The following is a 12809-nucleotide window of genomic DNA, read 5'->3' on the forward strand; positions in this document are numbered from 1 at the left end:
TTCCCTGAGTGTGTTTTTCTTGGAAGAAGACAAATGGCAAGTGCAGGGAAGGTTGCCTTTGAACCTGACAGGAACAGCTCTCTACCGTGGCGTGTGCACATGCAAATCCCTTTGCATGTGTGCGAGTGTGTTTCAGAAGGGACACAGATGTGTACCTCGGCGCTTCAATCCGATGAGAGTGCGTGTGTGTTTGTTCATGAGAATGTATGCAGCATGTCTGTATAAGCATGTGCATGTGTGTGTATGTGTATTTGTGTGAGCCAAAAGGAGTCGCAGTGCAGGGTCTGGAAAAGTGGAGTGTGTTAGATTAATTGAGCATGGCAGAATTATGACAGCTGTTTACACTAGGAGCCCTACGAGCATTTTAGCACACCTTTTAGCCTTGAGTGCACTAGCTGACAGATGGGAGGCTTTTTCCTTCCAGTGTTGTGGAAAGCCTGAAAACGTCATCCACCAAAGGACTGACCTTGACGCTGAACCCAGCCCTCTCTCTTTGAACATTAGTCCATTGAAATACCAAGTTAATGAATGCATAGTGGAGTGTGCATCTAATTAGAAACAGGTCAAAGTTAGCAAGATGTCTGTGCAATCACCATTAGCACACCACTTATTGCCGGCTCAGGTATCCTCCTAATCGATGGGGAACAAAGGCATCTGAGCAGACAAGTACGTTGAAGCAAAGATGTGTGACCATCACTATGGAAATCAGCTTATAATTTCAGACCTTACCAAAGTCATCAGAGATAAATATGAAGGGTACGCACAGGCATGTGACGCACATAGATCAAAGGAGCTACCTGTACTGTAAAGGACACTCCATGCCTATAAGGGCTGGGTGTGAAGGTCACATTTGAGTGTCTTTTTTTTTAATTGATAGATGTGACTGCCAGAAAGCTCATGGTTAGAAGGGATGTTGGCAAAATCCTGGGAGTAAATTCTTGTGGCAAGACTATAGTCCTGCCCTCTCCTTAGAATCACCTGTGAACACACAGACTTTCCCATGCCGAGCTGGGCCTTGCGTGAGGTGTGTCGAGATGCTTTGTAATCTTTTCAAACTTTTGACGGGACTGTATGGATTCATGCGCACAGTCACGACTATGCATTAAGGAACACATGCACACGCACAGACATGAACTTGTGTTTCTGGCACACACACGTACCTCAACAAGCACAAAACAAGCAAACAGTTAACATTCAGAGATCCCTAAGAAATGAAAACACATTACCATACTGAAGCTGACATACACGGTCCAAGTGAAACAGGAAAAAGGTGTTTTGGTGCCTCTACAAAAACAGAAAAACTAGCCTTTTCTGGCTACCTCACTAGCAAGGGGCATTTACATGAGCGGCTTTTAAATGCACTCAGTGTTCATGAAAACCCTATACAGAGAGATTTCCATGGGGTGTCCCTTGGTTAAACATGCACTTCAACCCAATTTCCAGGACAACATGCACATAGATTTTCAAATACATCATATTAATTCCTTGCTTCTGTATCTCCACTTGATTTAAGTCTCATTCTGGAAATAATACTATAAAATTACAATTTATTTTGTGTATTTTTCAAACAAAAAAACAACATTAAATAGATGCTTATTTGTAAAGAGAAGATATAACCATTTCATGTCAGCGCTTTCAAAAGTGATGGAAGAACATTTTTTAGATGCTGTGCCTTTTTTTTCTTACAAATCATCACTTTCACACAAGCAGGGAAATATTAATTGACTTCTTTCTCGTTCTCTCTCCAGGCCTTTACGACAAATGTTTCTACGCCTCCAGTGACCGGGGCTGGCTGCTTGGCATCCAGGCAGTCAGTGAGCATGGGAATCGTGACCCCCGCTTCTTCTTCTCCCTGAAAACTGACCGTGCCCACAAAGTGACCTCCATCCACTCCAGTTCCCGCTATGTTCCCAACCAATGGGCACATGTGGCAGTCACATATGACGGCGTGTACATGAAGCTCTTTGTCAATGGCGCCCAAGTTGGCGTCAGTCGGGAGCAATCGGGCGATGTATTCAGCCATTTGACCAAAAAGTGCAAAGTGCTGATGATTGGAGGGAATGCACTGAATCACAATTACAGGGGGGCAGTGGAAAGGGTGGGTCTATGGAGGCAGGCCCGAGGGCAGAGGCATATTATAAGGGATATGCAGGGCCACGAGGACCCCCTAGATCTACCTCAGCTGGTAATTCGGGAAACGTTCGAGCACCCAGGTCGGAAGTGGCTGACTGTCAAAGATGGTAGCTTTCCTCAGCCTGAGCAGGGAGGGATTGGACGATTAGGGCTTCTGGGTGGCGGCGGAGCAGGTAATTCTGAGGAATTATTGGACACAAAACTGGAACCACCAACTTGTGGGCAAACTGTCTGCGACAATGTCGAGGTCATCAAAAACTACAACCAGCTTTGGACCTTCCGTCGGCCCAAGAAAATACGATATCGAGTCATAAATATTTGGGATGATGCACGAATACGGCCGACCGTATCAGACCACCAGATCAGCCTACAGCACCAGCAGCTGAATGATGCCTTTAGCCCCTACAACATCACATGGGAGCTTAGCATTCACAATGTGACCAATTCCTCCCTTCGAAACCGATTGATTCTCGCTAACTGCGACATCAGCAAAGTTGGGGATGATGCATGCGACCCGGAATGCAACCATCCCCTGACAGGCTATGACGCAGGTGATTGTATGTCCGGGCACCGGAGTCGTTGCCCTGAGCACAAGCAGGGGAATGGTGTATGTGATCCTGAATGTAACTGGGAAAACTTCTTCTATGACCTTGGAGACTGCTGTAATCCCAACGTGACGGATGTGACTAAGACTTGCTTCAATCGCTCTTCTCCACACAAGTAAGATCACTTTCTGTAAACTTTGCAAGTAATCATGTTTCCAGCACTACTAAATCCCCTTAAGATGTTGTTTAATAAACACATGACTTGAATTCACTGAAAGGCTTTGACTAACCACAGCAGTCCTTATTTAATTAAAACATTTGTGGTTGGCACGACTGAATAATTTTAGTAAACCAACTCTACACCGTGGTCTCATGTGCCCGGAGCAAATCAAAAAAACATATCTTTCCATACATGTTTCCCTGAAGAGAGGTTTTAACGTCTCGTCCTACTGTTTCCTGACCATTTGGGCTGAGGCTGAGTGTAACACAACTCCCAGCCTGTGTGGCCTGGGAAATCCTCCGGGAAAAGCTAGTCCAATCTAGCCTTGGCCTGGTTCAATCAGTGTTCCACACTTAAGCGGGGCAAAACAAACACAACCGGATGACTTTACTGGTAGCAAATGTGCAGGCCAGACCGCTCATTTTTGTATCAATTTTTCACCCTCTTCAACTCAACGTCTCCGATACCAAGTGGTCCTAATTAAGCCGTCTTGATTGGAGGAGGAGTTGGTTTGGAAAGAGTGAGATTCTAAACAGAGTATGGGGGCAATTAGAGTTCAGAAAAGAGAGTGCAGTATGGCTTTTTGCTTGTAGCAGTGGAAACAGTTTCAAAGACATACTGCTCTCTCCAGGAAACCACTGAAAGACATGTTTCCTGTGGATGCAGGTATGGCTCCCTAAACATGGGTGCTTGCAAGAATTTTCCAGGAAAAACAGGAGAATGTCCACTTCACTTGCATGTGCATACCAGTAGTACAATATATCTTCGGTGTACTGTACATGAAGCACTAGATTATGTGGTTTCATGCAGATCCTCTAAGAGAATACACAGGCCTTCATGAATGCATGCAAGTTTTTTGTTTTTGTGGTTATCTCATTGTGGCTTGTAGTTGATGAGTAAAAGCCGGCAAGGAGAACAAATCTCTGGAATCCTCTGTAATAAGGTTTCTTCCAGACCTCCAATAGCTGGATTGTTTGATTCTTGGTACACTGAAACTTGACGCAGTAGACTGAGACATTTTTGTGGGCAATGCAGGAGGTCTTTATGGTTACGCCAGAAAAAGAGACAGAAATGATTGAAATTCAGATGTTTGTCAGTATTTCATGCCACTGCCATGTGGGGACAAGCGAAAGGAAGAAAAACCAGTGGACCTAGTGTGTGGGATTGTTTGGGTATTTCTGATAGGATGAATCAAGGAAACCCGGCTGTTTTCAATCACAGTTGAGCTGGAAGCATTGTCTGCTTGGCACTACCCTGTTGTTTAAAATGACCGCTAAATAGCTAAATAATGACATCTAATTAACAACATCAGACGGGAAAGCAGGTGGGTTTGTCGATGCTTCCATCTCTCAATTCCTACCAAATCCCTTCCAGCTTAGTCATCATTAGAAGATCATTCATCAAGTGGTGGGCAAACTACTTCATTTAGACATCAAATCGCTTGCTTTTGCAACATTTAAACCTCCCTGCGGGCATTTCAAGAATTGGCTTGTGAAAGAAAGGTTAGCAACAACAGAGTGGGAGACATAGACAAAAAAAGAGGACAAAAAATAGATATAATCTCCCCAAGTGGTTGCTTATTTTGCTTTGATTATGGCATGTCTGGAGAGACTTGCAGATAGCTGCACTACAAACAGTTCGACATTCCTCCTTAATTATGGAATTCTGGATGAACAATGTAGTGCGTATGCTGGGGAACAATGGTTGTGAGGTCCTGAATTTATTTTTGCAGCGTTTGCGCCTGTTACCACTTACATGTAGTGTTTTTAAAAATCCGGCTTACACAGGACTCCCTCCTCAGGGAAGCCTTTTGCATTGTTTTCACAGCCCTTGGTTTTAACACTTCTTATGGTTTTGGTGGTATTTGACATTGTTGTGTCTGGAGCTAGGGACAACTGAAATTATGGCTGTAATGTATACAGTGTGAATTTACAGAAATAGCTTTTTTATAGTTGCATATGTGAAAAAGCCTTCCCAACTCAATACCTCTCACTGTGGCAGGTTAATGGATGGACCGCTCTTTCTCTTCCCTTCACTCCCTCTTTCAGTAGTATTCCAGCTCAGAGAGGGGAGCTAATCTTCAGGGCCCTTGACTTGGGTGTTTTACAGTTGGTCGTCTAAACCTTAAGCCCCCGTCCCATAAAACATAATGGAGTGCTTGGGCGTAAATACCAGGACTTTGCACTTCCCCTTTAAAGCCACAGCACACTTATAAAAGCACCTGTTGTGGAGGTTTCACCTGTGTTCTCAAGGGGGGTGATAGAAATCTCTCTGCTCCTCTGGAGACAGAAGGGAAATTGCAGTGTGGAGGGACTTTACTAGGGCCCAAAGGCAGCCAGAGGAATTGCATCTGGCGTTGATGGGAATATATGTTGCCAGATACTGTAGGTGGTCTTTTGAACATATGACACACCAGGGAATTCAACTGATAATGCTTTGGCAATGTCCTCTAGAGAGAGATGCTGATGAAGGGGTTCACAAATTACATTTTTTGGAGAATTTCTATTTAGGTTTGGAACTGTTAAGAGTTGGGAATCATTTGTAGCGTCCAGTTGTCCAGTCCGTTTGTCTCCAAATACCCCTTTTTCTAACAACTGTGAGCAACAAGCCGTTATGGCAAAGTCTCCCAAATCCAAGTTTTGACACAGTTCCTATGCATCTGTCTTTTTTGGAGTGGAAAAAATAATTAAATGAGTAAGTTGGACGGTTTTAGCGGAGAGAGTGCAATTGTACACGCATCAGCCATAACATGGTGGCAGTATTACTACCTATTGTTTTGTACAATACAAACCAACTGTTCTGCCATAAAACTCTTTAGGAAGCTTCTTCATTTTCATTGATGTCTTGGTGGTGTTTTACTGGAGTGTATTTTATGAAAGGTATTCCTAATGTTTTGGCCCCGCTCATGTATGTTAAAGGAGTGCACAAAATATTTGGAAAATATATATATATTTTTTAAGCACTCTACACCACCACCGACATCACTACCCACTACGACTTCAATAACAAATGTAAAGGACAATTCTCCCCATTCTGACCATGCAAACAAAAACTGAAAATGTAGAAGCTTCATAAAGTCCAACTGATGGAGGAATTGTTGTATAGGATTGTATTACATTGCAAAGTTGGTCATGATGTTTTGGCGGCATACTGTATAAAAAATGTGCGTATTAGTGATATCACCGATAGGTTTCTGAAGCCTAGTTCGACAGGCAGTTGCCATATTGGAAATTCTGTCTCAACATTACTTTCAGTCAACCTAGAAAACAGGCAAAAAGTTGAAGCTAAGGCGGGCTTTTAAGTCTCCTGGCAAACAGCTACAATGGGCTGCCAGTCAGTCACATCACCCACTCCTCTTACTGTGCATAAGTCTTAAGCTATATTCAGATGGTACCCCCTACATGTGTGCCGATAAAGACATGAGCTTTTTAGACCAAATGCTTTGTTTTAACCTAGCTGTAAATAGTTCATTTCTTCTGTAAAAATGGAAATGTATGGGACTTCTGCAACCATCCTGAAGTTGACACTAGAGGGACTTCAATTTTTTGCACTTTCATGTTGGCTTCCTTATCAACACCAGAGCTTGGTACGACTGATCAACGTATGAATCAAAGGAATTTAGCTTCTAATAACGTGGCTATGTTATTATGGTCCAGGAGTTAAGACAGGCTGATGAAGAAGTACGCAAATTGAGAAAGTGTACATCAAAGTACCGCAGATCAAGAATTTCTATTAAAATTTAAACTGGAAGAGTTGTTCATCATTTGAACCGTGCAATTGTCCATCCCATATATCTCTAAGATCTCTGGAATCCAAGCGTTGGCACATTTCCTTTGCAAGTGTCTTCCTTGGAAGAGAAAAATATAATGAGACAAGTAAGTTGGAAGGTTAAAGAGGAGAGTGCTAGTATAGTAATAAAGGCAGAGATGAATGATGAGTTTAGGGGCTGTGGTGTTGACCGAGTTGATGACAGGGCAGTGGAGGGCCCCCCTCCAATTTCAAAAGTGTTCTTGGCTGAGAGACTGCCATGGCCATGCCAGCTAACCCCCTGCTTTCACACTATGTTGCCTCAGACATATGTATACAAGGCAAATGTATGGGCTTTTATGAATAATACATGTGATAAATGGATGAAGTCATAATCCCACACCATCTGATATCGCTGCACCAGATCCTCTGCAGTGATGCTTGACTCTAGGCTCTCTGTAATTTCAACATACCTTTTTTTTTTCTCCCTCCTTTATCACTCTTGTTCCCTCTCTCTGTGTGCCTTGAAAAGTTTTGCTTCCCAGGACATGTCTGGAAAGTGGTGAAGTTAAATGCATGGAAAATCCTGTTCTTCCCCAGTGGCTCATCTCGGCCGAAAAAATGTATGAGGAGAGGCAAGAGAGGGGAACAGGGGCTATGGGACGGGGAAATAGTTTAGGGGTATTTGAGAGAGGGAGAGAACATAGAGGGCGGGATAAAATGGGGGGTAAATGTTTGTTGGCAAGAAGGTTTGAGTAAGATGTTGATGGACAGATAGACAGACAGCGTTTGAAAGCTCCAAACTCTCATGACTTCTAACAACCTCACCATGATGTCACGATGACCCACAGTGACATTCAATCAAAGCTGCACAAAATCTTAACTCAAGTGGTCATTAGTGTCACAGTGACAGCATGAATCAAAAATAAGCGGAATTGATTATATTTAACTGTCTTCTTTGGAAGTTCCACTGTGCATGAAGCATGTGATGCACGATGTGTTTTTGTAACAGGGCCAAGGGCGTTAGAATAATTGAACTCAGATTAGTTCTGTTCTGACCCTACAGTAGAATTTCTGCTCGTGTTCATTGCTGACTCAATCATTTCTACATCAAACCCCTGTGACCCCGTTCTCCGTCATGCATGTCCAAAAACTCTGGACAAATATTTTCAAAGGAAATAATGAAATTCCTGAAATGATTAGGACAAGAGACCTTATATTATCTGTTCTCTCTCTCTCGCTCTCTCTCTCTCCCTCCCTCCCTCACTCTTTCTTCTTAGACCTGGCCCCAAAGAGTGCCCCCAGTTGCTCTTGCACGGGCTTCAAGACAGCGCTCGCTGCAACTGAACCCTTTATTCAAAACGTCTGTTTCTGAGGGAACGCGGCATCTTCGCTAAGCAGCTCCTCATCCAACTTGTGATTTGAGGCAGGCTGACTTTTCCAACATGGGTTGTAGAGATGTTATGAAACATTCTGTGTATGAATTGTGCATCGATGGTAACCTTAGCAGGCCTGTCGCAGTGGGAGAATGATATCACTGGTAGAAAGTCTTCCAGAGCATTTTCTTTTACTGACTTTTAAGCTGCTCGCTTTAGGCTACATTGAACATATGCTATGAGACCGCTGGGTTTTACACTCAAATTTTAATGTTTTATTCAGACATTTGCTTTTTAAATACAGAAGTATAATAAACTATTGTATTAACTATTTAAAGAAAGAAAATGGGGCACTTTGGATCAGCTGGCCTCATTTTAGGCGCTTATTTAATGAGTCTCAAAAATGTTTTGGCACACACACGATTCTTTAGCTCTCATAAAGTTGTTCGATTTTTTCTGAGTCCTGGCCCTGACTTAAATGATCTTTTGATTATAGTAAATATAAATCCTCCAAAGAATTAGGAGCAGAAAAATAAATTGTCATATTCAATTAAATACTGGCCTATAAAGAGTAAGTGAACTATAATGGTAACTCTTGTGCAGTTTTACTACTTCTGGCAACCAAATATTCTTCTTAAGTATAGCTGAATTCACAGCATGTCAAGTTTTATCCCTTTTAGCCTGAACTGCAATTTTCAGATATTGATTTTGTTATCACAAGGATTTTAATCATAAATGATGTTGCATGTCAGTTTCTCTTGCGGAACAGTTTTTTTCAGAAACAGTTCAAATGTTAGTAGTGCACAAAAGTGAATTTTAACTGCACTGTGTACAATCAGCGATAACCTCACCCTCTTTGCTCGTATGAAATCAAATCAAGTTCCTTTTGCCAGTGGAAAGATACACCTTACACCACCTCGTACCTTTACAAAAGCAATTCAATGCGTAGTGCAAATACACTTCATTTCAAGTCAGCTGTTGAGTGGAAGAGCAAATATAAATAGCACACTTCAGGATTACGCACTTCAAAACAGGTATGCGTCTTTGAAATGTGTGCTTTTATCCTCTCTGTTTACCTGAGCTCACTTAAGTGGGACAAATGTGAGGAGAAACTTTGAAAAACAAAACATGACATTTACTTTAACAAAATGATGCAGGACAAAAAAAATGAACATGCTTTTATGTGTCAATGGTTTGTAATGTTACCAAAGTAATACTTTGAATGTCTGAAATAACCAAGAAGTTCAAAGACAGGATCCTTAGTTCCTTTGGTATACAGTATTAAGTATCTTCACCATCTGGATCAGGGCTTGACATCTTCACTGGTCTCATTAATCAATTATGATTATCCTGTCAACGATGCATCCTCAGTTTTCCCTATTACTGCACATGGCTACTTCTTCACAAATGAAGATAAGCAGTCAGACAAATATGAACTCCTGTTTTACTTGGAAAGTTCTTTAAAGGGGGCGCCGGTAGCCTAGTGGTTAGTGCGTGCGCCTCACGTGTGGAGTTGTGGTCTTCCAAATCACAAATCTGACCTGTGGATCCTTTCCCACATGTATTCCCAACTCGCTCCCGTTGATTTCTGACTGACTTTTCTTTGTAGGAGTTTAGTATGAGCAGTTTAATAATCAGGAGTTTAGCTCTGTAGTATCATAACACTAGATAATGCTGAAGAATCATCCCTCACTTCACCTGATTGATTGAATATTTGATGTCGGCAGTGCTACTGTTTCCTACTCGGATTTTGACCCAGGCGTTCAGCTTGGGGGTAATTGTCACATGGGCCAAAAAGGGTTGTAAGACACAGGGTACCATTAACAAAAAACCTTCCAGCAGCATGGATTTCATTCTTCCCAGTGAGAGATTACAGGTGTGTTACACATCAAACCATAAAGGAGTAAATGTGAAATCACTCAGTGTGCTCTAGCTTGGAGGAACTCCCCATGCTGTATGCGAGGTGCAGTAAAGGCATGTGGTTTTATGCTTGGTGTTACTAGTCTTGAGATCTAAGCACTAATGAAAGAAGTGTATAAAATATATGGCGGGCAAGTAGGTCGCACAAACTAGGTCAAAACATCCAAAGAGGATCTAATTTGTAATAGTAGTGCCAATGTCATGTTTTGTTTCTGATAAACTCCCATTTCCTTGTCTACTGCGTATCTATATGCCTCCCCGAGCCAAGAGAAATGATAAACTATCACTTCGGCACATGCAATTCATTATCGACTCCTCCAAGAGATGACTGAGCGTGCTGATGCTGTGTGCCAGGACCACCAGCCAGGCTCATAGAGTAAAACGTGTTTGATGTGTTCATAAAATGAATGACAGTTTCACTGCTGGAAAAGAGATCTCATTGTGTTGAATGATTGCAGTCGTTAGCGCTGCTGTTAGCATTCCCAGGGCTGAGACAAAACATCATGTCTCGGACGGGGAGACATCCGAACAGCTGAACAATTAATGAATGTGTAAGGCTACTCTGAGGTACTAGGAGATACAAAAAAAAACATACAGATGCTAAATGAACCAGTATTGCATGCGGCTGTCCATACAGTACGCTTTTATCTCATATCCTTTGAAACGCTTATTCCCATTCATTATTGTTCTATTCAGGAAATGTAGTGCTAGTGTGATGATTCAAAAAGTGTAGACCATACTCTTTATTATTTACAGAAACCCAACATTAATTCACCATGAGCAAAACATGTTCATGTGAAATGTAGATTTAAAGTTGCTGAAATGCAGACACTTACAGAAAGAGAGAGAGAGAAAGAGAGGGACAAGAGCTCGCTGTGCCAGGTCCCCCGCAGTCTAAGCCTATAGCAGCGTATATAGGGGCTGGTCTAAGCCTGAACCAGCCCTTACTACAAGCTTTAGTGAAAGGAAAGTTTTTAACCTACTCTTAAAAATGGAGAGGATGTCTGGCTCGTAGCCCATAACTGGTAGATGACTCCAAAGGAGAGGGACCTGATAACTTATGGCTCCACCTCCCATGCTACTTTTTAGCCCTGTTTCCACCAAGCGGTCCAGTTTGGTTCGGTCCAGTTTGGTATGGTACCTTAAGCCCCATTTCCACCAAGCAGTCCAATTTGGTTTGGTACAGTTCGGCACAGTTCGGTACAGTAAACCCTGAACTTGCTTGTGTTTCCACAGCCAACCATACCCTTATTTGGTAAGCGGAGTGTAAGCCAGGAGGAGATAGCCGGGTCAGCTATGTAATAGTGTGACATCATAGCAGCCCTACACAGTGTACCCCGCTATTAATGAAGTTAAATGTTCAAGAAGAACAGGAACGGATCGGTACAGAAGGGTACCAAAAAAGTATGACGTACAGATCTCTTATTTTGGTACCATTCCCAACTTTTGACGGTGGAAACGCCAATAAATGGGTACCATACCAAACCGAACTGAACAGGACCGCTTGTTTGAAACGGGGCTTTGGCAACAGTCAACCCTGATCTTGCTTGCGTTTCCAAAATGCATGGTTGCAATAGGCTATGACACTATTTTTTAAAAGTCCTTCATCTCTTTCAGTGTCACTGCTGCAGTCGGTTTATCCCCACCGTCACCTGTTTGGTGCCTGTGTGACCCGCACTGACACCTCGTCCTGTATTTCATAATAAAGAATGAGCACACTCAAAGGGATTTTCACAAACAGACGGAACAATATAAAAAACAAAACTGTAATGATTATGATTCACTTTCTCCCAGCATAAAGCATCTGACATCATCATTCAGACAAAATAATTGCGGCTCGGCGTGCCATGTCTCCTCAAAAGAGAGCTCCACTCTAAGAAGCACTCAACTCCCAGAGCGACACATTTTGGGGTGTTGGGCTGTTTGTTTGTCTCCTGCACTTCCTAGACAACACAACAACAACACTGTCTCTCATCTGCTCCCATTACTCAAGTGTGAGTGATCGGGGACTGTGATGTAATTGCATGGGAGGTGGAGAAAGAACTTGATCAGTCACAATTGATACCAGGCTGATTCACATATATTTTACCTCAGTGAGAGCATTCATAACAACACTACAGGTGCAAAATCACTGCTAGAAAATTGTTTTTATGAGTCAAAAGGAAAATTGGATTATTGTGGGATAGTCAAATTGCAGGATGTGTTTGACATTACTAAGTGTGTTGGCTGGAGAAATGCTAAATTAGGAAATATTTGAATACAACAGGGACGTAATTCTGAGCACAATTTTCCTGAAAGATATCACTACAAAAACTCGCTTTTACTAGGAAACCTTGTTGTTATTTGTAGCCTTGGTGAATTCTCCATTCATCAGGAAGAGACTATCCTCATTGTAGCGCTATTACCTTAATGTGGGTTGCTCTTTGTGTCTTATTTTCTGTTTCCCAGAGCCTATCTGGATGTGAAAGAGCTGAAAGAGATCCTGCATTTGGACGGCTCGACTCACCTGAACGTCTTCTTTGCCAATTCTTCTGATGAAGACCTGGCGGGGGTTGCCACCTGGCCCTGGGACAAAGAGGCTCTTACACATTTGGGTAGAGGACAAATACACAGATAAATACAAACACATATGTGCATGCAGGAAAACTCACAGGCACACACTTCTTTGGCAAACGGGGACCGTTGATTTTTGACTAATTACAGGTCAAGCCCTGAGCAGGAAAGAAGGTGATAATGAAGCTGAGGAGGACCATTAATAATGCATAGTCTAAATCTTATTCCACATCCATAATAACACCACTCTACTCTGGGTAAGGTTTTTGGGTTGATTCCACAATGAATACCAAGTATTTTCTTTCTCTGTTTTTC

At 42.3% G+C, this 12809-nt stretch overlaps 1 protein-coding gene across 1 annotated transcript in view; it reads left to right on the forward strand.

The window, feature by feature from the left end:
• pappaa (pregnancy-associated plasma protein A, pappalysin 1a) overlaps window positions 1-12809 on the forward strand; it is a 98016-nt gene that overhangs the window by 5804 nt on the left and 79403 nt on the right. The window contains exons 2-3 of the mRNA XM_065965781.1: window positions 1749-2853; window positions 12390-12535. Coding sequence (XP_065821853.1) covers window positions 1749-2853; window positions 12390-12535 — 1251 coding nt within the window. The remainder of the gene's footprint in view (window positions 1-1748; window positions 2854-12389; window positions 12536-12809) is intronic.

Source organism: Labrus bergylta, chromosome 17 (genome assembly GCF_963930695.1).
Source record: "Labrus bergylta chromosome 17, fLabBer1.1, whole genome shotgun sequence".
In the NCBI taxonomy this organism is placed as follows: Eukaryota; Metazoa; Chordata; class Actinopteri; order Labriformes; family Labridae; genus Labrus; species Labrus bergylta.